The sequence below is a fragment of the Hypanus sabinus genome, chromosome 8, assembly GCF_030144855.1.
Source record: "Hypanus sabinus isolate sHypSab1 chromosome 8, sHypSab1.hap1, whole genome shotgun sequence".
Classification (NCBI taxonomy): domain Eukaryota; kingdom Metazoa; phylum Chordata; class Chondrichthyes; order Myliobatiformes; family Dasyatidae; genus Hypanus; species Hypanus sabinus.
This window is the reverse complement of record NC_082713.1, coordinates 71,569,250-71,596,478: the sequence shown is the minus strand read 5'-3', so window position 1 is coordinate 71,596,478 and position 27,229 is coordinate 71,569,250. Positions and strand designations below refer to the sequence as shown.

At 45.3% G+C, this 27,229-nt stretch overlaps 1 protein-coding gene across 1 annotated transcript in view; it reads left to right on the top strand.

Moving 5' to 3' along the window:
* The window catches only part of LOC132397761 (fatty-acid amide hydrolase 2-like), a 75,349-nt gene that overhangs the window by 8,096 nt on the left and 40,024 nt on the right, over positions 1-27,229 (top strand). Inside the window, exon 2 of the mRNA XM_059976526.1 lies at positions 14,422-14,504. Within this exon, the coding sequence (XP_059832509.1) occupies positions 14,422-14,504 (83 nt within the window). The remainder of the gene's footprint in view (positions 1-14,421; positions 14,505-27,229) is intronic.

Below are 27,229 nucleotides of genomic sequence, written 5' to 3'. Positions count from 1 at the left end.
TCAAGGGCACATTGTGATTGGATTGAATTTTTTGAGGATGTGACTAAACACATTGATGAAGGAAGAGCAGTAGACGTTGTTGCATGGATGAAGCTGAGGTTGAACCAAGTGCGGGACACAGGTGTGGAGGCAGAGTCATGAGGCGTTAGCACCGTCGCGAAAGGAGCCCAGTATCCAGGAGAGTCTTTAAACAGAGACAAGGTTTATGTAAAGTATCCAGGAAATTATGTGCGGCTTAGAACTGACAGTTCTAAGGAATCAGGAAACGAGGTTTACTCACACTAGAGTCGACCAACATGGTTGGCTGTGACACCCGAGTTTTATCCTATGTTCACTAATGGGAACCAGCTGTGCTGTAATTAGTGGAACTAGGAATGATTGGAAATCAGACGAAGGGGTTAAGGCCCAATTAAGGAGGTAATGGCAAGATGAGGAATTGCCGGACGGGACCAGGAAGTGAGGGGCGAGTTTCTTAGGCTCATTTTTGAGAGGGATGTCTTTGGATGAAAGCGACACCTTCTGCCCAGGTCGATACTCGGGTGTAGTAGTCCGGTGTCGATCAGCAATTCTCCTATTGCGATCAGCTGATCTGTGCATGAGTCTTCCCAAACCTTGTGGCACCGATCGATATGGGCCTGAACAGATGGCACCGTGATCTCCCCTTCTTGGGTGGGGAACAGCGGAGGGGAGCATGCGAAGGGAGACCTTCCGCTGGCAGTACTAACCAGAGAGTTGCGGGTGTACTCAACCCACGCGAGGTGGTCACTCCAGGTAGACGGGTTGTTACACAATGCAGCGTCGCCTCCAAGTCCTGGTTGACCCATTCCGTTTGCCCTTTCGTCTGTGGGAGGAAGCAGGATGACAGACTGACCAAGGCACCTAAGACTTGACAGAAGGACTTCCATACCTGCGAGATGAATTGGGGACCTCGATCGGAGACGATATCCGCGGGGATTCTGTGGCAGACGAGAAGGTCTGTGGTTTCCTGAGCAGAAAGGAAGGGAGTTTAGGGAGGACTACAAAGTGCACCGTCTTGGAGAACAGGTCTACCACGATGAGTACGGTGGTGTTTCCGTGTGAAGGGAGTAGGCCGGTGATGAAATCTAGGGCGATGTGTGACCAAGGAGGACCAGGGACAGGTAGAGGATAAAGTAACCCCGCAGGTAGCCGATGGGTGGCTTTTCCATGGGCACAGACGCAACATGCAGAGACATAGAACGGGTATCTACCTCCATGGAAGGCCACCAAAAGTGTCTTTTCAGGAGAGCCAGTGTCCTATCACTCCTGGGGTGGCAGGCGAACCGAGACGCGTGCCCCCACTGGAGAACCTGAGATCTGACGGAATCAGGCACAAGAAGGCAATCAGCGAGTCCATTGCCGGGGTCAGGGGTCAGGGTCATCCCGTTGGGCTTCCTTTACTATGGACTCAATCTCCCAAGTGAGGGTTGCCACCACACAGGATGGTGGGAGGATAGTCTCTCGGCTGGAAGTATCTCCTTGGAGTTGTATTGGCAGGAGAGTGCTGCCAGCTATCCGTTCTTGGACCCTGGACGGTATGTGAGGGAAAACTTGAACCGTCCAAAAAATAATGCCCAATGGGCCTGGCGGGAGTTCAGATGTTTGACGGTCTGAGTATATCCCAGGTTCTTATGATCAGCCCAAACAATAAATGGGTGTTCCGCCCCCTCCAGCCAGTGTTTCCACTCTTCCAATGCTAGCTTGATGTTCAGTAGTTCCCAATTCCCCACATTGTAATTCCACTTGGTGGGGGACAGTCAGCGAGGAAAGAAGGCACAGGGATGAAGCTTTTCATCTGGACTTGTTCGTTGGGACATGACTACTCCTACCCCAGAGTCGGAGGTGTCAACCTCAACAATGAATTGACGGGAGGGGTCCAGTTGGAACAGGATGGGAGCGGTTGTGAACCGCCTCTTCAGGTCAGTGAATGCCATCTCAGCCTCGGAGTCTCAACAAAAGTGTTGTAAGTTGGGTAAGGGGTGCTGCCACCCAACTGTAATCCCTGATAAATCAGCAATAAAAGTTTGCAAACCCCAAAAACTGCTGAAGTTGCTTGTGAATCACGGGTCTGGGCCATTCTTCCACCGCCAGGATCTTCTCGGGATCTGCCCTCACCTGCCTGCTGTCGATGATGTAGCCCAGGAAGCTGACCAAAGGGGCGTGGCACTCACATTAATCTGCCTTTACAAATAACTTGTTCTCCCACAGTCTCTGGAGGACTAGGTGGACATGGTGAATACTTTTCTGGGGGCTGCTAGAAAATATTAAGATATCATCTAGGTAGACGAACATGAAGTGATTAATAAAATCCCTCAGCACATCATTGATTAGGGCTTGAAAAACGGTAGGGGCATTGGTGACACCAAACAGCATGACCGAGTATTCGAAGTGGCCCAAAGGTGTATTAAAGGCCGTATTCCACGTCGCCCTCCCTCATCCTGACTAGATGGTAGGCACTATGAAGGTCCAACTTCGAGAAGCTGGTGGCTTCGTGAAGTGGTTCAAATGCTGAGTTAATGAGGGGTAGTGGGTAACTGTTATATTGTTTAGGCCTCGGTAATCAATACAGAGACGAAGCGACCCATCCTTCTATAAAAGGAAGAAACCGATGCCCACTGGGGATGAAGGTCGAATAATGCCTGCCGCGAGGGACTCACTAATGTATTTGTCCGCGGCCTCTCTCTCCGGTCAGGATAAGTTATAAAAACGACTGGTAGGTAACGAGGCCCTGGGTAGAAGGTTGATAGCACAGTCATATGGGCGGTGTGGAGGCAGGGAAAGAGCCCATGGTTTGCTGAATACCTGTCCCAGGTCATGGTGTTCTGTGGGGACGCCGGACTGTTATGTGGAACCAGCAATAACGGATGTGGAACGGAGTCAGGGAATTACATCGCGTCTCTTAAACTCTATTATTGCAAAACAACTAAGTTTATTTACACCCAAGCAGAAACATGGAAAATTAAACAAGTGACTAACTTAGCAGCAACTTTGTGGCAACTTAGTAGTTTGCTTAGTAGCAACATAACAATGTTAGCAGCGCTATGCATCTATAGCTCCAAACAGTTAAATTTAGAAACAATTCTTAACAGAGTCTTACTGGAGCACAGTCTCAGAACATCAGTTCAGAAAGTTTCAAGGGATTCACAAGGGAATTGAGAGACTTTTAGTTTTTAAGTGTAGCGAAGTGACGATCTTGAAGACGAAGATTCGAAATACAGTGAAGAAGCGAGTCTCGCAGAGATACGCCGGTATCGGCTTTCTGAAGGTGATTCGGCAGACACACAATACCTCTCGAGCGCTGATCTCACAAAGCGGCCACCGTACCTTTACAGTGGAAGCGAGTTCACAATGCGGTCTGTTTCGAAGAGTCCACAAATGGTGAGAAATTCACCAGGTAACTGACAGGAGAAGTCCCTTTTCCAGGACTGGTCACCACATACATGAGACTTTACAGGGGTCACCAGAGTGGGTGCCAAAAATCCACGTTTGGATTACGAAATGTCAGTCACCTCCGAAATGTACAGCGTCGTCGACTACCCACTCCCTTTTGGGTTCGATCGAAGCTTGCATTCTTCAGTCTCACTCACGACTTTGCTGTCCAAACACAATGACCCTCCAACAAAGTGGGTCTCTCCCCAAGGTGTGTTGCTGGAGCAACCTGCGTGGCTGCTTTTATACTGTTGGGGTAGGTCATCGCATGACACTGCAAGAAACAAAGTCGCAGATTTCCAGTCATCATGTACTGTTCCAAGAATTGATACTGGGGTACATAACACACAGATTCCCAGTACATCACGTACCATGCCAGGTGTTGAAACTGGGGTTCATAACAGGACAAGTTGAAGGGTTCCAAGACAGGCGAGATTGTAGTAGCCTCCTTAGGGGATGGAGCCGACCGCAGACGTGGCATGGCAAAACATGGCTATCCTCCCGGTAGACCAGTCAGTGTCGGGGTTGTGATGGTTCAGTCAGGGATATCCTAAAACTACAGGGGCCTGAGGAGAATGGATGAGATTAAACCGTACCTCCTCTCGATGGTTTCCGGACAGAATCAAGGTCAGGGGTGGCGTACAGTGGGTAACCCGAGCCAGCAGTTTTCTGTCCAGCACCCAGGCCTCCAGAGTGGTATTTAACGGCTCCCGAGGTATTCTGGCCCAGGAGGCTATGTCCTCATCCAGCAGATTTCCCTCGGCACCAGAATCCACCAAGGCGGATAGAACAGGGACTGTTATTGATAGTTCACGGTAGCTGGGTCTGGGGGACTGAAGGGAGTGTTGTCAGACTGACCAGGATCCCTCTTTCTACTGGTGAGCTGTCCTTTTTGGTCACAGAGCACAGGTATCTCAGAAATGTCCCGGCTGGCCGCAATAGTAACAATCCCCATCACTCCGCCTCTGAAGTTGTTCGGCAGGGGAGAGACGGTTCCATCTCAGCTGCATCGGTTCCTACCCTAGGGCAGTGGGGATGGTCGGAGCAGGGGCTATACTTGAAGCGGCTGGGGAAGGGAGGCTGGCTGAAGGTGGTAAGGTGGGACGTGGGCTGACCTGAGGAGCGAGGCGACTGATCTTTTCTCTCAGATGCTTTTGAAGTTGATTGTCTAGCCTGATGGCTAGAGAGATCAGAGTCCAGCCTGTCCACATTATCCCTCACTGCCAGTTCATCTTTTATCCATCTGAAAGGCCCTGTCGGAACACTTCCCGTAGTGCCTCATCATTCCACCCAGAGTCAGCCACTAATGCTCGGAACTCGATGGAGTATTTTGCTACACTTTATGAACCCTGACAGAGAGTTAGCAAACGCTTACCGCGAATGGTCTGTTTGAAGACTTTCCTCATTTCAGAGACAAAGGAGGAATAAACCTCTGGTCGGTTGTCCCAGATTGCAGTGGCCTATGCCAAGGCATCCCCTCGTAACAGCCCCATGATGTATGCAATCTTTGATCTGTCCGAGGTGTACGTACATGGCTGTAGCTCAAAGACCGAAGAGTGTAGGATTCTGGCTCAGGTACGTATGGCTGTCGAGGGGATGTGCATAGCCATCCCAGGCTGTGTGGTTTGGTCAATTGGGGTTCTTGGAAGGGACGGAATAAGGGAAGCAGGTACCCGGTCAACCTGCTCACTGACCTTCCTCACAGAAAGGTTTTCTGTGACCTCTCTGAGCAGTTGGTCATGGGCGCACAGTAGGTAGCCTTGGCTGGCTTTTCCCTGTTGCACGGCATCCGTATTCACTGGTTTCATTCTTGGCCAGTTTGTTCTGTTGCAAGGACGAGGCTGAGGATGAACCCAAGTGTGGGACACAGGCGCAGAGGCAGAATCGTGAGGCATTAGCACCATTGCGAATGGGGAACCGGTATCCAGGAGAGTCTTTACACAGGGACAAGGTTTACGTAGAGTATTCAGGAAATGATGCGGAGCTTAGAACTGACAGTACTAAGGAATCAGGAAATGAGGTTTACTCACACTAGAGTCAACCAACGAACTGGAAAAGCATGGCTGTGATGCCTGAGTTTTAGCCTATGTTCAATAATGGGAACCAGGTGTGCTGTAATTAGTGGAACTGAATGTGATTGGAAATAAGATGAGGGAATTAAGGTCCAATTAAGCAGGTAATGGCAAGATGGGGAATTGCCAGACGGGACCATGACAGATGTAGTGTATATGGATTTCAGCAAGGCATTTGATAAGGTACCCCATGCAAGGCTTATTGAGAAAGTAAGGAGGCATGGGATCCAAGGGGACATTGCTTTGTGGATCCAGAACTGGCTTACCCACAGAAGGCAAAGAGTGGTTGTAGACAGGTCATATTCTGCATGGAGGTTGGTGACTAGTGGTGTGCCTCAAGGATTTGTTCTGGGTCCCTTACTCTTCAAGATTTTTATAAATGACCTGGATGAGGAAGTGGAGGGATGGGTTAGCAAGTTTGCTGATGACACAAAGGTTGGAGGTGTTGTGGATAGTGTGGAGGGCTGTCAGAGGTTACAGCGGGACATTGATAGGATGCAAAACTGGACTGAGAAGTGGCAGATGGAGTTCAACCCAGATAAGTGGTTCATTTTGGTAGGTCAAATATGATGGCAGAATATAGTATTAATGGTAAGACTCTTGGCAGTGTGGAGGACCAGAGGGATCTTGGGGTAAAAGTCCATAGGATGCTCAAAGCAGCTGCTCAGGTTGACACTGTGGTTAAGAAGAAATACAGTGTATTGGCCCTCATTTATCGTGGAATGAAATTTAGGAGCCAGGAGGTAATGTTGCAGCTATATAGGACCCTGGTCAGACCCCACTTGGAGTACTGTGCTCAGTTCTGGTCGCCTCACTACAGGAAGGATGTGGAAGCCATAGAAAAGGTGCAGAGGAGATTTACAAGGATGTTGCCTGGATTGGGGAGCATGCCTTATGAAAATAGGTTGAGTGAACTCGGCCTTTTGTCCTTGGAGCGACGGAGGATGAGAGGTGATCTGATAGAGGTGTAGAAGACGATGAGAGGCATTGATCGTGTGGATAGTCAGAGGCTTTTTCCCAGGGCTGAAATGGTTGCCACAAGAGGACACAGGTTTAAGGTGTTGGGAGTAGGTACAGAGGAGATGTCAGGGCTAAGTTTTTTACTCAGAGATTGGTGAGTGTGTGGAATACGCTGCTGGCAACGGTGGTGGAGGTGGATACGATAGGATCTTTTAAGAAACTTTTGGACAGGTACATGGAGCTTAGAAAAATAGAGGGCTATGGGTAAGCCTAGTAATTTTTAAGGTAGGGACATGTGGGCCGAGGGGCCTGTATTGTGCTGTAAGTTTTCTATGTTTCTGTTTCTAAGACGAAGGGTGGTGATTGTCCATGATGTTGGGCAAGAGATGTATGAAAGAGGAAATCATAGAACACCAAACAATATAGCACAGGAACAGATGCTTCGTCCCATGATGCTGTGCCCAACCAATTAGTAATCAAGTGGCAACTAAACTAACATCTTGTGCCTAAACCACATCCATGTGATAAGACCGTAAGTCATAGGAGCAGAATTAGGCCATCTAGCCAATCAAGTCTGCTCTGCCATTTCATCATGGCTGATCCAATATTCCTCTGAATCCCATTCTCTGCCTTTTCCATGTGTCCCTTCATGTCCTGGCCAATCAAGAACCTATCAACCTCTGCCTTTAATATACATAAAGACTTGGCACTCATAGCTGCCATTGTAACAAATTGCACAGATTCACCACTCTCTAGCGAAAGAAATTCCTCCCCATTTCTGTTTTAAAAGGATGTCACTCCATTCTGATGCTGTGTTCTTTGGTCTTAGCATCTCCCACAATAGGAAACATCCTCTCCACATCCACTGTATCAAGGTCTTTCACGCTTTGTTAAGTTTCAATTAGGTCACTCTTCATTCGTCTGAATTCCAGTGAATACAGGCCCAGAGCCATCAAATGCTCTTTGTATGGCAAGTCATTCACTTAGGAATCATTTTTGTGAACCTCCATTGAACTCTCTCCAGTGTCAGCTCATCTCCTCTAAGAGGCCCCAAATTGCTCACAATGCTGCAAGTGAGGCCTCAACAGTGCTTTATAAAGTCTCAACATTATGTCCTTCATTTTATGTTCCAGTTCTATCGAAATGAATGCTAGCATTGTATTTGCCTTCCTCACTGAAAAGAGATGCAGAAGCCTTAGGTCCCACACAACCAGGTTCAGAAACAGTTATTACCCTTCAGTCATGAGGGCCCTGAACCAGAGTGGATAACTTCACTGAATTGTTTCCACATCTTAAGGATTCAGTTTCAGTGACTATACATCTCATGTTCTCAATATTTGTTTTATAAGCAATTTGATTTTTCTTTTTGTATTTGCACAATTTGAAGTCTCTTGCACATTGGTTGTTTGTTTGTGTGTAGCTTTTCATTGATTCCATTTTGTTTATTTGTACTTACTGAGTATGCTTGTAAGAAAAGAAAAGAACATCAGGGTAGTATATTAGTACTTTGATAATAAATTTACTTTACTTTATAGTCACCAAACAATTGATACTAGAGCATACAATCATCACAGTGGTATTTGATTCTACGCTTCGCGTGCCCTGAAGTACAAATCGAAGTAAATGTAATAAAAATTAAAATTATAGATCATAATTAGAAAATAGGAAAGGGAAAGTAAGGTAGTGCAAGTCAGGTCTGGATATTTGGAAGGTACGGCCCAGATCCAGGTCAGGATCCGTTCAGTAATCCGTTACTTTAGAAAGTTTTCAAAATTTAAAAATAAATAAATCAAATAAACAATATATTCAAATATTTTAATGCAGTCAAATACCCAAACTTCAAAGCAAGCTTCATGAATTGATGAAAAATCACATTATCTTATTCTTACCCTTGCTTTTTACAGTCACTACTCTTTATTTAAAGGAATGAGCTTGCTGTTCTTACAAAATTTATATGTAGAAGAAAATTTAGTTTTCTAGCATAATTGTTAAGTAATTTGTCAAACTTATTCAATGCTGCTGGATTTCATTAGGAGAAAAATGCCATCACAGATCCAGGGAATGAATCAGGGAGCACTGCAAATAACTTCAGGATTTTTGTATTGCACAGGAGTTCGAGACTTCATGATGGAGTCACATAAACATTAGCATTTTGTCAGTATGTTTCAGATTCAGATTCAGATTATTGTCATTTATAAACCACAAATACAACGCAGTTAAAAAATGAGACAACGTTCTCCAGAATGATATCAGGAGAAGGCACAAAACAGACCACACAAGAAAAACCACATAACGTTTGGTAATCCCCAATCCAGAGTCCAGAGAGGCTGCTGTGTGTCGATATCGCACTACTGTCTTAGCACATTCCCCGGAAAGGAACTACAAACCCATCAGACAAAACTAAAGCTACAAGATCTACACAAAACCACATAGTTACATATAGTTGTAGTTAACATATAGTTTCAACAGTGCAGACAATACCATAATTGATAAAAGACTAACTGACGAAGACCACATAATTATAACACATAGTTTCAACAGAGCAAAGCAATACTGTAATCTGATAAAGAGCAGTCCATGGCACGATTTAAAAGGAAGTCTTTGTGGTGAACTACGTGTGCCTGTCTGGACACGCCCCTGCTGACTGCTCCTGTGGCTCCTCCCACAGGCCCCTGTATAAAGGCGATCGAGACCTGATGCTCGGCCTCAGTCTCCAGGATGTAGTATAATGGTCACTCACTGCTGGTTCCTTCTTCCAGTCAATAAAAGCCAATATCTCGCCTTACGTCTCAGTGTGAGTTATTGATGGTGCATCAATTTTATTGACTGGAAGTTTTAAAACATGGAAACCGTTTTACATCCGGAAAGGTTGGATTTGGACCCTCAAGACCCTGACGCAGCTCTTGCCTTTGAACTCTGGCTTGCATGCTTCCAATCATACTTGGAGGAGGTTCGTGCGACTGACCCTGCTGTTATGCACAGAATTCTCCTCTCAAGGGTCACCCCAAAAGTTTATTCCATTATCCAGGACCTGGCGACCTACGATGGGGCACTGGACGCCCTCAAAAGACAGTACCTGCGGCCGGTGAACAGCGTCTACGCAAGACATCGTTTAGCTACCCGGCGACAGCGGCCTGGCGAATCGAGCGCCGAGTTTCTCCGAGCACTACAGACACTCGTCTGAACTTGCGACTGCAAGACGCTCACGGCAGAACAGCATGTGGAGCTGCTAGTACGAGACGCCTTGTGACGGGACTGAGGTCAGTGTACGTGCACCAGCGGTTGCTAGAAAAAGCCGATCTTACCTTACGCTTGGCGATCGAGATGGGCAACGCTCTGGAAGCTGCTCTGCACAACACTGACGCTGTCCAGCCGTGCGATTCCCTGCCGGTTCTGTGGACACCTCAGACCCTGCCACCGCCGGCTCCCGGGAGCGAATTCGCCAACGCCATTGCCAGTCACGATTCCATGAACTCCCTGAACCCGACCACAGCTGCGGCCCGTCAGAAGCCCGTGCTTTGTTATTTCTGCGGACTCAAAAACCACCCCCAAAAACGCTGCCCAGCGCGAGAAGCGACCTGCTCCAGCTGCGGAAAGCGGGGCCATTTCGCCAAGGTCTGTGTCTAAGCTACGAGCGGAGTGCAGCGCTACGGGTGAGACGTGGGGGCCACCATCTTGCATGCTCGGATGTGGGCGGCCATTTTTGTCCCCGCCCCCGACCCTCCGATGCTTACCGGGTACCCCGATGGCTCAACTCTGGCCACTGTGACCCTCGACCAAAGCGCCCCACACCAGCTTGCAAGGTCCATGATGGACATCCTGGTGGAGGGGCACAGGACTGGATGCCTGTTTGACACAGGCAGCACTGAGAGTTTTATTGATCCAGACACAGTGCAACGCTGTGGACTCGTGACACGGCTGGTAAGTCGGAGGATCAATTTGGCTTCTGGGTCGCATTCCGCAGACATCCGGGCGGGTTGTGTAGCGACGTTGGTGGTTCAAGGCACAGAATATCAGAACTTTGAGCTCCTGGTCATGCCTAAACTGTGCGCACCTGTGCTATTGGGGCTGGACTTCCAGAGCCATCTCGAAAGTGTGACTATGGTATATGACGGGCCCCTCCCACCACTCACTGTCCCGAATCCTCAGTTCTGTGGGACTTCATCACTACTGACCACACACACACACAGCGACACACACGTCCCATCCAGCACCATGCCGACAGCTGCGCTACCGACACCACTTGCAGTCTCTCCACCCTCAAGGTCCCTCCCCCATCGCGGTTCGCTAACCTGACCCCCGACTGTAAACCTGTGGCAACTAAAAGCAGAAGGTACAGCGCGGGGGACAGGGCCTTCATTCAGTCAGAGGTGCAGCGGCTGCTCAGGGAGGGGATCATTGAGCCAAGCACAAGCCCTTGGAGGGCCCAGGTGGTTGTTGTTTGGACTGGGCAGAAAAATAGGATGGTCGTGGACTATAGTCAGACCATCAATAGGTTCATGCAGCTTGACGCGTACCCCCTACCCCGCATCGCGGATATGGTCAACCAGATAGCTCGGTACAACGTGTACTCGACAATAGATCTGAAATCCGCTTATCACCAGCTCCCCATCCGCCCAGAGGATTGCCCCTACACTGCCTTCGAGGCGGGCGGCAGGCTCTATCACTTCCTGCGCGTCCCTTTCGGTGTCACGAATGGTGTCTCTGTCTTCCAGAGGGAAATGGACCGGATGGTGGACCAGTACCATCTGAAGGCCACATTTCCCTATCTGGATAACATCACCATCTGTGGTCACGACAGGCCAGATCATGACGCCAACCTCCAATGATTTCTCCAAGTGGCCGCAGCTCTGAACCTTACTTATAACAGGGACAAGTGTGTGTTTGGAACCACCCGCCTTGCTATCCTTGGGTATGTCGTGGAAAACGGGATCATTGGCCCTGATCCCGACCGTATGCGCCCCCTGTAAGAACTCCCTCTTCCCACCACTCACAAAGCCCTCAGACGGTGCCTGGGTTTTTTTTCCTATTACGCCCAATGGGTCCCTCATTACGCAGACAAGGCCCGCCCCCTGGTCAAGGCTACCACTTTTCCCCACTCTGCTGAGGCCTGCGCGGCCTTCTGCTGCATTAAAGGGGACATTGCCAAAGCAACGATGCATGCGGTGGACAAGACCATTCCCTTCCAAGTGGAGTGTGACGCCTCTGATTTTTCTCTGGCTGCTACCCTCAATCAGGAAGGCAGGCCAGTAGCATTCTTTTCTCGTACCCTCCAAGGCTCTGAAATTCGGCACTCCGTGGTGGAGAAAGAAGCCCAGGCCATAGTGGAGGCTGTTAGGCACTGGAGGCACTATCTCGCTGGCAAAAGGTTCACCTTGCTGACCGACCAGCGCTTGGTTGCATTCATGTTCAGCAACCAACAGCGGGGCAAAATCAAAAATGATAAGATTTTGAGGTAGAGAATAGAACTCTCCACCTACAACTATGATATCTTGTACTGGCCTGGCAGACTCAATGAGCCCCCTGATGCCCTATCCCGGGGAACGTGTGCTAACACACAGCTCGACCAGCTATACGCCCCTCATGCACATCTTTGCTATCCAGGGGTCACCCGATTTTACCATTTTGTGGAAGCCCGGAACCTGCCGTACTCCCTGGAGGACATCAGGACGATGACCAGGGACTGCCAAGTCTACGCTGAGTGCAAACCGCACTTCTACCGTCCTGAAACAGCGCAATTTGTCAAGGCCACCTGCCCTTTTGAGCGACTGCGTGTTGACTTTAAAGGCCCCCTTCCCTCCACTGACCGCAATGTCTATTTTCTCAGTGCTATCGACGAGTACTCACGGTTCCCCTTTGCCATCCCCTGCCCCGACACCACTGCCACGTCCGTCATAAAAGCCCTGCGCCAGCTCTTCACTCTGTTCGGGTACCCCTGCTATATCCACAGTGATAGAGGGTCCTCCTTTATGAGTGACGAGCTGCGCCAGTACCTGCTGGCTAAGGGCATTGCTACTAGTCGGACCACGAGCTATAATCCCCAGGGAAATGGACAGGTGGAGAGGGAGAATGCCACGGTGTGGAAGGCCACACTTTTAGCCCTTAAGTCAAAGGGGTTGCCGGTCTCTCAATGGCAGGAGGTCCTCCCTGAGGCACTCCACTCTATCCGCTCTCTGTTATGTACGTCCACCAATGCCACCCCTCACGAACGCCTATTCTCTTTTCCCAGGAAGTCTGTCACTGGGACCACCCTACCAGTTTGGCTGACGTCCCTGGGGCCAGTGCTGCTCCAGAAACATGTGAGGAGTAATAAATACTCCCCGCTGGTCGAGAGGGTTCACCTTCTACATGTGAACCCTCCAGTATGCCTACATGGTCTTAACTGATGGGTGGGAGGACAAGGTCTCCATCCGCGACCTGGCACCCGCAGGTGCAGCAGACCACTACCCTGAACACTCTCCAGTAACTATGAACCCTGTACCTGAGGTGACACCGTGCTCACCAGGCCCTACACAGACTCCTCATGACACTTATATACTGGGCGTTTCGTACGCATATATACCAGGCACCTCGCACATGCGTAAGGGATCACTGGTGCCTAGTGGGCTGGAACCAGCACAACCTCCGTCCCCTGTGCAATCACCAATGTCGCCGGCATCTGTGCAATCACAGCCGGTGCTACGTAGATCGCAGCGACAGATTCGACCACCTGATAGACTTGACCTGTAAGAAACTTCGCCCCATGGGGACTCTTAAACAAAGGGGGGGTGAATGTGGTGAACTATGTGCCTGTCTGGACACGCCCCCTGCTGACTGCTCCTGTGGCTCCTCCCACTGGCCCCTGGCGATCAAGGCCTGATGCTCGGCCTCAGTCTCCAGGATGTAGCATGGTGGTCACTCACTGCTGGTTCCTTCTTCCAGTCAATAAAAGCCGATATCTCGCCTTTACGTTTCAGAGTGAGTTATTGATGGTGCATCAGTCTTAAAGTCCCGACAGCCCATCATCTCACGCAGACGGTAGAAGGAAGAAAAACTCTTCCTGCCATGAACCTCCAGAGCCGCAACTTGCAGATACAGCACTCTGGGAGCTCCAACCACAGCCAACTCCGAGTCTGTCCGAAAACTTCGAGCCTCCGACCAGCCCTCTGACACCGAGCACCATCTCTGCCGAGCGCTCCGACCCCGGCCCCAGCCTTCAAGCAACAGGCAAAGCCGAGGATTTGGGGCCTTCCTCCCGGAGATTTATCCGATCGCACAGTAGCAGCGGCAGCAAAACAGGCATTTCAAAACTTTCACCAGATGTTCCTCCGTGCTTCACACGTCCGTCTCCATCAAGTCAGGATTGTACACGGCATCCTACTTGACAGATTACAGATATTCATTCTAAAATGGCCGCTGCACGCTGTGTCGTGCCACCATCTTGCTTTACTTTCAGACCATATCTATAATTTGGCATAAATTGAAATGATGACTGTCTTCATAAGTTACTTTATGTTTATCTGTGATGCCAATATAACTCTTCTCCAAAATGATCATGAAAGATAAAGCTTTATTCTCTTTACAGGTACAATATTTGATGACATTTGGCTGAGTTCATATTCGTACTACACTTTATATGGTTGTAAGCATCTTGTGCACCTGTCAAATATAGAGAAATGGGAAATAATACGGTTACAGAAATAAGTATTTCCTGCGTATTACTAATGAAGAAGAACCCATATTGTAAGTGTTTTGGTAGTGTAAATAATGTGTATGTAGAACTCATGTTTGGTAAGTAAAAGCATTGATTTAATGGCTGAATAGGCAGCTTTTTGCTGTAATGCTGTTTGGCTCTTGATCATGAACAAAAAAAGCAACCAGTCATGATAATTTTCTGTGTGAGCATGTGAGTAAATCTCAACGATGTGAATTATGATGTAAAACAATCTTCTTTTTATTTTAGGTACAGTGTGTGGATATAATACAAGCATATATCAACAGAATTAAGGAAGTCAATCCCATAGTCAATGCTCTTGTCACAGATAGGTAAGGAGTTTATTCTTATAATTTTTTAAGATGACAATTTTGTTATACTTGATTGACAATGGTAGCACAGTAATTATTTAAAAATTATCTGCTGCATTTTCCTGTTGGTTCAGTGCTTGTTATTGGTTCATCCCTTGGTTCATCACATTCCTACTTAGATCTGCGACATTTCACATACTTTCAATTGATCACTTTGATCACTTTAAATTCCCTGGCCCTGTACTCCACATTTTCACTATGGATATCCAGTTTTATCTCCCATCAGGAAGGCTTTAACACTTTCTTCTTCTTTTGAGATAATACATCTTCCCTTCATCACCCACCTCTGTCTGGCAGAACTAGTTCTCATTCTCAACAATTTCTCTTTCTGCTCTTCTCAATTTCTCCAAGCCCAAGGTGAAGCCATGGGTACACAAATGGGCTCAGCTATGCTTGGCTTTTTGCCGATTATGTGGAAGAGTCTCTGTTTCAAGCCTACACTTGTAACACTTTACAATTATTTCAGTTCTACATTGATTACTGCATTGGTGCTGCTTCTGGCACCCATGCTGAACTTTTCAATTTCATCAGCTTTGTCTCCAACTTTACCCTGCCTTAAATTTATCTGGTCCATCTCTAACATCTCTCTCCCCTCGCTTGATCTCTTTGTCTCCATCTCTGGAGACAGATTGACCACTGAAAACAACCGACACTCACAACTATCTTGACTATAGCTTATCCCAACTCATCACTTGTCAAAATGCTATTCACTTTTCTCAGTTCTTCTATCTTCACTGCATCTGTTCTCAGGATGATGTTTTCCATTCCAGAACATCTGAGATGGTTTCCTTCTTCAAAGAATGGGGCTTCCCTTCCACATTATCGATGTTGACTGCAACTGCATCTCCAATTTCTACACATCCTCCCTCACTCCATCTTCCCACTGCCATAACGGGGATAGGGTTCCTCTTGTTCTTACCTACCACATGTTAGGTTCTGATCCAAAGTTCTTTCAGAAGTCAGGAAAGGGGCACAAAACTTGTTGCGTCTCTCAAGTATCTTGTATGTTCATCTATGGAACAGAGTTCAACTTTGTTCCATAATTACAGTTGTCAGGTTCACTATACATTCTCAAACCTTCTTTAATTATTTTACTTTATTTACTGCTTCCTATGCTGCTGTTTTTGCAATTACATCCATGAATGCATTTCCGTGCCTTTCCATTATAACCATTTTAGAGTAGCTTTCATGCTTTAATACAGCAGCTTCTGACAGCAGTTGACCATTCTTGATTGGGGTTCCTACGATCTTAAGAAATCCTCTTTGTCTCCATAAGTTTCCAAAGACATGAACAATTCCCAAACCATATTGAGAATTGGTGTAACTATTAGCTGATCTTCCTTCTGCCAACTTACAGCGTTCAATCAAAGCCTTTAAAGCCATGCTTCCTTGTGTCAGCACTTCAGTTCCAGAAACCATTGTCAATCCAGCCATTTGACTTTCTCTGTCAGTCATTGAGGAACTATCAGTGTATAGAATCAGGTCTTTGGTGGAGTAGTAGCCAATGGAATGCTGTTCAGTGTCCAGGTTCTTCAGATAATACTGCTATCATGTATTTCTCATTGATATTCAGGGTAATTGGCTTTCCTATATCAGGGATCCCTAATGCAGGTGCAGACACAATGGCACCTTTAAAGTTTGAAATTCTTTCAGGTATTCGTAATTAAGAGTCACAGGGTAGTTTGAGCACCTAGTGACTTTCAGCAATAGTTGATGAATTTGCCACTAGCTTGTTAATACATTCATTAGCAATGATTTTATCTTAGGTCCTGCATGTTTTCAGTTCCTTTGCCTTTTTTGGAACAAGCTATGACATAGCTGTCAATCTTTTTGCCTCATCACTGTTTTCCTCAATTGACTCGTGAGGGGCAACTGTCACATCTACCCTGTAATTCTTTGGAATTCGATGGTGTTGCTATCTCCAGGAACTGATCAACATAGAGGGTATTTCCCAGGATGGAGTTTTTGATGTTTACCAGTTTGCAGATTTAATCTAGCAGCATTGCCAGCAGGAACAACACCTCCTATTCCATCTGGTATCCCCCAACATGATGGGGTGAACATTCATTTCTTTAACTATCTCCAATTTCTCCCCCTCCACCTTCCCTCTCTCTCTTCATTCCCATTCTGGTTTCCTTCCCATCCCTTCACTAGTTGCCAACCTATCACCCCATTCTTGCACCCCTCCTTCTTCCCTTTCTTCGTTGGTCCACTGTCATCTCCTATCAGATTTCTTCTTCTTCTTCAGCATTTTCCCTCTTCCACCTATCCCCTCCCAGCTTCCTTGTTCATCACTCCTCCCCCACCCCCACCTAGCTTCTTTGTTATGTGGTTTCACATATCACCTATCACTTTGTACTCACCATCTTCATATTCTGGCATCTGCCCCCTTCCTTTCAAGCCTCAGCCCAAAATATCATCCATTTATTCCTTTCCATAAATGCTGCCTAGGTTGCTGAGTACTTCCAGCATCTTGTGTCTGCTGTGTTGTGTACCATTCAGCAAGATCTTCTAATATACAGTAACAACCTAGATCAAGTTATAAGCGTGTTTATTACTTGCAAGGTAAGGTCTACTTCCATACATTGTTGGTAGATAGCTTCTATCTTACCCCTCATAACAAACCATTTTCATACTTCTACAGAAACCAGCAATTCATCAACTTCATGCCTTTGAAGATGTTCCATTGCATAAAAGCATTTCTTCCTTACCTATATCCATGGCATCTGTTCTTTAATCAGTTCATTTATCTTTTGAGGATTCTTCATCTCATGACAGCTGCATCCTGTTATTCTCTGTTGTCAAAACACTACTTGGCTTAAGCACACTCTCTGCTATAAAACACACACAGACTTCTTGTAAGCCTCCCATCCAAACAAACCAATGAACCAGCAAAGCACTCTATAATCACACAGTTTCCATCTTGTCACATTACGTTTAACAAAACTTATAAATTCATAAAGACCTTCGGAGTTTCAGATATATTTGGCACTGTTGATCAGAGATAGTGTCACGGCTGCAGAAAAGGTGGATGTCATGGATGAATTGTCTACAGAGTCTCTGGGTGGAGGTTCGGAACAGCAAGGGGGTCAATTAATTTACTGGCTGTTTTTTTATAGGCCACCCAATAGTAACAGGGATATCGAGGAGCAGATAGAGAAACAGATCCTGGAAAGGTGTAATGATAACAGAGTTGTCATGATGGGAGATTTTAATTTCCAAAATATCGATTGGCATCTCCCTAGAGCAAGGGTTTTAGATGGGGTGGAGTTTGTTAGGTGTGTTCAGGAAGGTTTCTTGAAACAATATGTAGTTAAGCCTACAAGAAGAGAGACTGTACTTGATTTGGTATTGGGAAATGAACCTGGTCAGGTGTCAGATCTCTCAGTGGGAGAGCATTTTGGAGATAATAATCATAATCCTATCTCCTTTACAATAGCATTGGAGAGAGATAGGAACAGACAATTTAGAAAAGCGTTTAATTGGAGTAAGGGGAATTATGAGGCTATCAGGCAGGAAATTGGAAGCTTAAATTGGGAACAGATGTTCTCAGGGAAAAGTATGGAAGAAATGTGGCAAATGTTCAGGGGATATTTGAGTGGAGTTCTGTATAGGTACATTCCAATGAGACAGGGAAGTTATGGTAGGGTACAGGAAACATGGTGTACAAAGGCTGTAATAAATCTAGTCAAGAAGAAAAGGAAACCTTACAAAAGGTTCAGAAAGCTAGGTAATGTTAGAGATCTAGAAGATTATGAGAAGGCCTTGGCGGGCAGGATTAAGGAAAACCCCAAGGAATTCCACAAGTATGTGAAGAATAAGAGGATAAGATGTGAAAGATAGGACCTATCAAGTGTGACAATGGAAAAGTGTGTATGGATCCAGAGGAAATAGCAGAGGTGCTTAATGAATACTTTACTTCAGTATTCACTATGGAAAAGAATCTTGGTGATTGTAGTGATGACTTGCAGGAGACTGAAAAGCTTGAGCATGTAGATATTAAGAAAGAGGATGTGCTGGAGCTTTTGGAAAGCATCAAATTGATAAGTCGCCAGGACCGGATGAGATGTACCCCAGGCTACAATGGGAGGCATGGGAGGAGATTGCTGAGCCTCTGGCGATGATCTTTGAATCATCAATGGGGATGAGAGAGCTTCCGGAGGATTGGAAGGTTGCGGATGTTGTTCCTTTATTCAAGAAAGGGAGTAGAGATAGTCCAGGAAATGATAGACCAGTGAGTCTTACCTCAGTGGTTGGTAAGTTGATGGAGAAGATCCTGAGAGGCAGGATTTATGAACATTTGGAGAGGTATAATATGATTAGGAATAGTCAGCATGGCTTTGTCAAGGGCACATCGTGCTTTACAAGCCTGATTGAATTTTTTGAGGATATGACTAAACACATTGATGAAGGAAGAGCAGTAGATGTAGTGCATATGGATTTCAGCAAGGCATTTGATAATGTACCCCATGCAAGGATTATTGAGAATGTAAGGAGGCATGGGATCCAAGGGGACATTGCTTTGTGGGTCCAGAACTGGCTTACCCACAGAAGGCAAAGAATGGTTGTAGACGAGTCATATTCTGCATGGATGACGGTGACCAGTGGTGTGTCTTAGGGATTTGTTCTGGGTCCCTTACACTTCAAGATTTTTATAAATGACCTGGATGAGGAAGTGGAGGGATGGGTTAGCAAGTTTGCTGATGACACAAAGGTTGGAGGTGTTGTGGATAGTGTGGAGGGCTGTCAGGAGTTACAGCGGGACATTGATAGGATGCAAAACTGGACTGAGAAGTGGCAGATGGAGTTCAACCCAGGTAAGTGGTTAATTTTGCTAGGTCAAATATGATGGCAGAATATAGTATTAATGGTAAGACTCTTGGCAGTGTGGAGGATCAGAGGGATCTTGGGGTCTGAGTCCATAGGACACTCAAAGCAGCTGTGCAGGTAGACTCTCTGGTTAAGAAGGCATATGATGTATTGGCCTTCATTAATTGTGGAATTGAATTCAGGAGCTGAGAGGTAATGTTGCAGCTATATAGGACCCTGGTCAGACTCTACTTGGACTACTGTGCTCAGTTCTGGTCGCCTCACCATAGGAAGTATGTAGAAGCTATAGAAAGTGTGCAGAGAAGATTTACAGGGATGTTGCCTGGATTGGGGAGCATGCCTTATATGAAAACAGGTTGAGTGAACTTGACCTTTCCTCTTTGGAGTGACGGAGGATGAAAGGTGACCTGATAGAGGTGTATAAGATGAGGAGAGGCATTGATCATGTGGATAGTCAGAGGCTTTTTCCCAGGGCTGAAATGGTTTCCACAAGAGGGCACAGGTTTAAGGTGTTGGGAAGTAGCGACAAAGGAGATTTCAGGGGTTTTTACGCAGAGAATGGTGAGTGTGGGAATGGGCTGCCGGCAACGGAGGTGGAGGCGGATACCATAGGGTCTTTTAAGAGACTTTTGGATAGGTACATGGAGCTTAGAAGAATAAAGGGCTATGGGTAAGCCTAATAGTTTCTAAGGTAGGGACATGTTCAGCACAAATTTGTGGGCCAAAGGGCCTGTATTGTGCGGTAGGTTTTCTATGTTTCTATTTCCATATACCCTCCTTTTTGTCATTTCATGACAACACCGTGAAGCACAATTGTTAAGGTAGGAGTCCAGTAATCGAAGAGATTTTGGATATTCATAAAATGACGCAATCTCAGAACTTTAGTTAAGTAAAATACCCTTTTCCTAGTCTACACGAGCAGGTACTCATTAGTCCTACTATACTACAAAAAACTGCAAATGAATAACACTTATTATTATGATACCAATGATATGCCACCGTGCAAGATAGCCACTCACCATTCACCAACCCCTCCCCCACAACATCCCAAACAGCCACCATCTACTTCCTGGAATGTTGTAATTGTGAAGTTGATCTCCCTTTTCCGTGGCATCATGGATATGATCCGCCAAGTGAGTTATGTCTTCTGATACATCTGGTATGTAAATACAATATTCTTGTCCAGTCAGGGCACACATACCTCCTGTCTCGGCTTGGTAAAACAAAGTCTAAAGCTATGTGGTTTTGCAATGCCTCTGTACTGACCACCGCAAATGCTGCCGACTATTTAGGTATTGCTTATTGGGTTTGACAGAGACCATATTCCATTTCAGTTGCTAACTTTTCCAATGCTGATGCCATATTAATCAGTTCCTGTGCTGCTTTATCGGTTCCACAAGTAAGTGTTACCTTCTCCAGGAATAACACTTAAGTACCTTTATGCTGGGGTTAGCATTATCATATGGGGGGTATACCATCCTCTCATTTTTTTCCAAATTGATATCCTGTTCCTCCCCCAGTGATATTCTAGCTATACTGAAGGGGAAGAAGGGGGTCTATGTATCTGAGTCTCATCATCTTTGTACCAGAAACCAAACATATGCAGGGCAGAGGGCTTGGACCAATTAAAGTAACAGTTCACCTCTGTTTCATTGAAAAGTACAGGTAAAAGGGGCACACCCATTTCTACATCTGCCAGGACAGCCATACATATCCAGCAGCTTGCTTGAGATTTTAGTCCTGTTTGTATATTCGCACAATAAGTCATTCGTAAGAAAGTGTTTGTGGTGATTATATCTGTCAGAAAAAGGAGGAGGAGGAATTCAAATGTTATCATTAGAACTCTCAGTAGTTCTATTTTTTGATACATCATTAGGCACCTTCTTACAATGAGAGACATGAATCCACAATGGCTTTTCTCTTACCTTGATGGCTATATCGGTGACCAGCAATACCTCAGAATCAGAATCAGGTTTATTATCATCAGCATGTAACGTGAAATTTGTTAACTTAGCAGCAGCAGTTCAATGCAGTACATAATATAGAAGAGAAAAAAAATAAAATTAAACTAGTAGTAATAATGAATAAATCTATCAGTTACAGTATACATATATTAAATAGTTCTTTAAAAATGTGCAAAAAACAGAAATACTGTATATTAAAAAAAGTGAGATAGTGTCCAAAGGTTCAATGTCCATTTAGGAATTTTATGGCAGGAGGTAAGAAGCTGTTCCTGAATCTCTGACTGTGTGCCTTCAGGCTTCTGTACCTCCTACCTGATGGTAACAGTGAGAAAAGGGCATGTCCTGGGTGCTGGGGGTCCATAATAATGGATGCTGCCTTTCTGATACGCTTCTCCCTGAAGATGTTCTGGGTACTTTGTAGGCTAGTGCCCAAGATGGAGCTGATTAGATTTACAACCTTCTGCAGCTTCTTTTGGTCCTGTGCAGTAGAGCCCCCCGCCACCCCTCCTAACAGACAGTGATGCAGCCTGTCAGAATGCTCTCCATTGTACATCTATAGAAGCTTTTGAGTGTATTTGTTGACATGCCAAATCTCTTCAAACTCCTAATGAAGTATAGCCATTGTCATGTCTTCTTTATAACTACATTGATATTTTGGACCAGGTTAGATCCACAGAGATCTTGAAACCTAGGAACTTGAAACTGCTCACTCTCTCCACTTCTGATCCTTTCATGAGGATTGGTATGTGTTCCTTCATCTTACCCTTCCTAAAGTCCACAATCAGTTCTTTCACCATACTGACAGGTTGTTGCAGCAGCACCACTCTAATAGTTGGCATATCTCAGACTCTTGTATGCCCTCTTGTCACCACCTGAGATTCTACCAACAATGGTTGTATCATCAGTAAATTTATAGATGCTTTTTGAACTATGCCTACCCACGCAGTCATGTGTATATAGAGAGTAGAGCAGTGGGCTAAGCACACACCCCTGAGGTGCACCAGTGTTGATTGTCAGTGAGGAGGATATATAATCACCAAATCGCACAGATTGTGAACTTTGGTTTAGGAAATCAAGGATCCAATTGTAGAGGGAGGTACAGAAGCCCAGGTTCTGCAACTTCACAGTCAAGATTGTGGGAATGATGGTATTAAATGCTGAGTTACAGTCAATGAATAGCATCCTGACATAGGTGTTTGTGTTGTCTAGGTGGTCTAAAGCCGTGTGGAGAGCCAATGAGATTGTGTCAGCCACTGACCTATTGTGGTGATAGGCAAATTGCAATGGGTCCAGGTCTTTGTTGAGGCAGGAGTTCAGTCTAGTCATGACCAACCTCTCAAAGCATTTCATCACTGTTGATGTGAGTGCTATTGGACAATAGTCATTAAGGCAGCTCACATTATTTTTCTTAGGCACTGGTATAATTGTTGCCTTTTTCAAGCAACTGGGAACTTCTGCCCATAGTAGTGAGAGGTTGAAAATGTCCTTGAATACTCCCGCTAGTTGGTTGGCACAGGTTTTCAGAGTCTTACTAGGTACTCCATCGGGACCTTCTGCCTTGTGAGAGTTCACTCTCTTTAAAGACAGTTTAACATCGGCCTCTGAGACAGAGATCACAGGGTCATCAGGTGCAGCAGGGATCTTCACAGCTGTAGTTGTGTTCTCCTTTCAAGGCAGGCATAGAAGGTGTTGAGTTCATGTGGTAGTGAAGCATCGCTGTTACTCACACTATTGAGTTACGCTTTGTAGGAAGTAATGTCTTGCAAACCCTGCCGGAGTTGCCGTGCATCCGATGTCACCTCCAACCTTGTTTGAAGTTGTCTCTTCACCCTTGAAATAGTCCTCCGCAAATCATACCTTATTTTCTGGTGCAGGCCTGGGTCACCAGACTGAGTGTCACAGATATAGCCTTCAGCAGATGATGATTCTCCTGGTTCATCCATGGCTTTTGGTTTGGGAATGTACAGTAAGTCTTTGTAGACACATTCATCCACAGAGGTTTTAATAAAGTCGGTAACATTTGCAGTGAACATCCAGGTTCAAAGATGAATCCATGAATACAGTCCAGTATTCCTGAAACGGTCTTTCAAATCAAGGTTCCGAACATTCTTCCTTTTAAATGTCCTCACAACCACAAAGTCTCTGAGTTCAATGTCATGTCACTTAGTGGTTGCTGCTAGTTGCTGGCCTTTCTTTTCCTGTAAATGATATTTGGACAATACAATAGTTCAGAATACTCTCATCCAGATTACGAACATCCATCTGCTTAACTCCTAGTGGTGCATCCAATAGCATGCGCAAAGGCCATCCCATTATGATTTCTCGTAGGGACAAGCCAATGGTTCTATGATCGACGGCTCAAATTGTCATCAGAACCTAAGGCATCACCTGCTTCCAGTTTAGTCCATATTCCTCACACATTTTGCTAAATTTATTCTTACTTGTTCAATTCATCCTTTCCACTAGGCTCGCAGACTGAGGACAATAGCGACAATAGAAATCTTGATCCACCTGTAGGGCTTTGCATACAATACTACTTTAATTAGTTTACCATTGAAATGGGTACCGTTGCCAGTATTTAAGGGGATCCCATATCACGGGATTATTTCCTTTAACGAACACTGTGCTACTGTAACTGCACCATTCTTTCTGCAAGGAAATGCTTCAACCAATCGTGAGAACACCTCAATAATGACTCATCCATACTCATACTCTTTACATTGAGGCAATTCAATGAAGTCCACCTGTAAATATACAAATGGGCCATCTGTCGTTGGGGTTTCAGCCCATTACTTGTACCAGTTTTCCTGGATTCTGTAAGGCACGTATCATATACTGTCTACAGATTTGTTCTGCAACTTGAAATACACTAATGGTTTATCTAATCAGTTATTCCCCTCTTTCCCACATGTGTGAACTTGGAAACACATTGGGCAGTCCATCCTACCAATTTATCTGGGGCCACAATATGCCCATCGGGGTTAAGCCAATTAGCACCATGCTGCATACAACCCTGCTTTTTCCTCTTTACCCTTTCACTTAATGGAGCAGTGGACTGATATGCCTGTGAAACCTCCAAAATGGGAGGTGTCATCAGGGCCCACAACATGGGAGCTCTTGTTTCTGACTCAACAAGTGTGGGTCCACCTGCTGCCTCTTTCGCAGTACAATCTGCTGCTTTTTTGCCTTAGAGATCTCATCAATTTGTCCAGTCCGTGCCGCGCACTTAATAATTGCAACCTGTTTAAGCTCCTGTAATGCTGCCACTATGTTGTGTATGTGCACTGAGCTTTTAATATGGAACCTCCCCACCTCCTTCCACCATGGTCAAAGTTCCCCGTCATTTCCAGATCTGTCCATAATCATGTGCATAACGTGATTCAGTATAAATGGTGGCAGACTAGCCTCTAGCAAGGATACAAGCCCCAGTGAGCACAAAGAGCTCACTTGTTGTGCTGAGCAGACACGGGAAGTGCCGCTGCCTCCACAACATGAGTAAGGGAAACAATTGCATATCCTGTGCAAGGTTTTCCCATATTGTCATGTAAAGCTGAGCAGTCAACAAAGAAAATTAAATCAGGATTAACAATGGGATTATCAGTAAAGTACACAAGGTGTTTTATTGTTTCTTGTAATCGTTTCCCAGCAGTGTGCATTGACATCTTATTCCACAGGGAAAGCAGTGGTTGGATTCAGAGTTGAACAGCGAGTAACTCTAACATTCGGGTTGATAAATAACTCAATTTCGTGCTTAGTTTGCCTAGCTGGGGTAGGGTGTTGTGTGGCACAGTGAGTCAGTAACATTTCCACTGAATGTAGAACATGGACATGAGCAAGATGATTAAGAGTCAGAGATTGCATGTGCTGAACAGCAAGGCAAGAGGCTGCCACTGTTGAAAGGAAACCTGGTAGAACTCTGGCTATTGGTCTAACGGACCACTAAAATAAACAATTGGCCTGTGTCTTACCCTGTGGTCCTCAGTCAAAATGATCTGATTGCACCAAAACTACTTTCCAAAGAATCTGAAATTCAAAATCAATATGTCAAAAGTCTCAGGCAACATCAATTATATTCAATAAAAGAAAGCAATCTTGTTAGTGAAACAACTTATAGAATTGCACCCAAAATATTCCAAACTTTCCAAAATTTTTGATTTCAAATTCACAATTTAGCTTTCTACCAATGAGCAATTTCTCCAAATTCTCATTTCCCTCCGAAATGTGGGCATCTCAGATCCAGAATACAGAGGCATAGATTTCCTTCTATGTAAACTAGATTCTACATGGCCAGTGTGGAATCTAGGTTTCTCAAAGTCAATTACATGGAAAACAAATAAAGAAACTCAACCCAGAAAATAACACAGATAAGACAGAACAAAACTCCATGCTTGTACCTTTCTTCATTCAGAACCCTCTCAAGTAACTATAACACTCAACTATTCAGTTCATTCGCACCGTGAAAAGCTTTCACACATTTTCAAACAACCAAGGTTTGGAGAAAACTGCTGTGAGGAACCCCAACACGCTAACACATTTTAAAACTCAAAAGTGACTTTACACCAGAATAAAATATTTCACTGGATCACCTTTTGGTATGAAGCACAAGATTAATTTCAACTTCACAATATAAATTATGGGAAAGTTTTCAATTGGAGTAGGGCAAACTATGAGGGCATGAGGCACCAACTATGAAGAGTTAATTGGGAACACCTTTTTTCTGGCAAGTTCACATCAGTCATGGGGAGGGTGCTTAAAGATCAACTGTACAGAGTACAGGAAAGTTATGTTTCTATTAGAAGATAGGACAAAGATAGAAAGATTAGAGAACCTTGGATGTCCAGAGAGGTGATGATTTATTCAAGAAAAAAGGAAAAGTATGTTAATCTTCTGAAGTTAGATCCAAACAGAGCACATGAGGATTATAAAGAAGCTAGAAAGGGTTAAAGAAGGGAAGTAGGAAAGCCAGGAGGGGCAATGGAAAGTCTTGGACGAGTAAGATTAAAGTGAACCTCAAAGCATCCTACATACATCAAGAACAAGAGGATAACGAGGGAGAGTGTATGAACACTCAAGGATAAAGAAGGGATCATTTACGGGTAGATAGGGTAGTTAAAAAAGCTTGTGGGCTGTTAGCTTTCATAAGTCGAGGGATAGAGTTTAAGAGACACGATGTAATGATGCAGCTCTATAAAACTCTAGTTAGGCCACACTTGGAGTACTATGTTCAGTTCTGGTCGCCTCACTATAGGAAGGATGTGGAAGCATTGAAAAGGGTACAGAGGAGATTTACCAGGATGCTGCCTGGTTTAGAGAGTATGGATTATGATCAGAGATTAAGAGAGCTAGGGCTTTACTCTTTGGAGAGAAGGAGGATGAGAGGAGACATGATAGAGGTGTACAAGATATTAAGAGGAATAGACAGAGTGGACAGCCAGCGCCTCTTCCCCATGACACCACTGCTCAGTACAAAAAGACATGGCTTTAAGATAAGGGGAGGGAAGTTCAAGGGGGATATTAGAGGAAGGTTTTTCACTCAGAGAGTGGTTGGTCTGTGGTGGAGGCAGATACACTAGTGAAGTTTAAGAGACTACTAGACAGGTATATGAAGGAACTTAAGTTGGGGGGTTATATGTGAGGCAGGGTTTGAGGGTCTGCACAATATTGTGGGCCAAAGGGCCTGTAATGTGCTGTACTATTCTATGGATTTACTTGTATGTAGAGAATGTGAGGTACTAAAGAAGTATTTGCCATGGAAAAGGACATGGAGGACCAGGAGATCAGTTCTGAGTGTATAAATAGATAAGGGCATTTATAGCTCAAGGAGGAGGAAGTGTTGGGACTCTTAATGAGAATTAAGGTGAATAAGCCCTCAGGGAGGCAGGAGACAATATT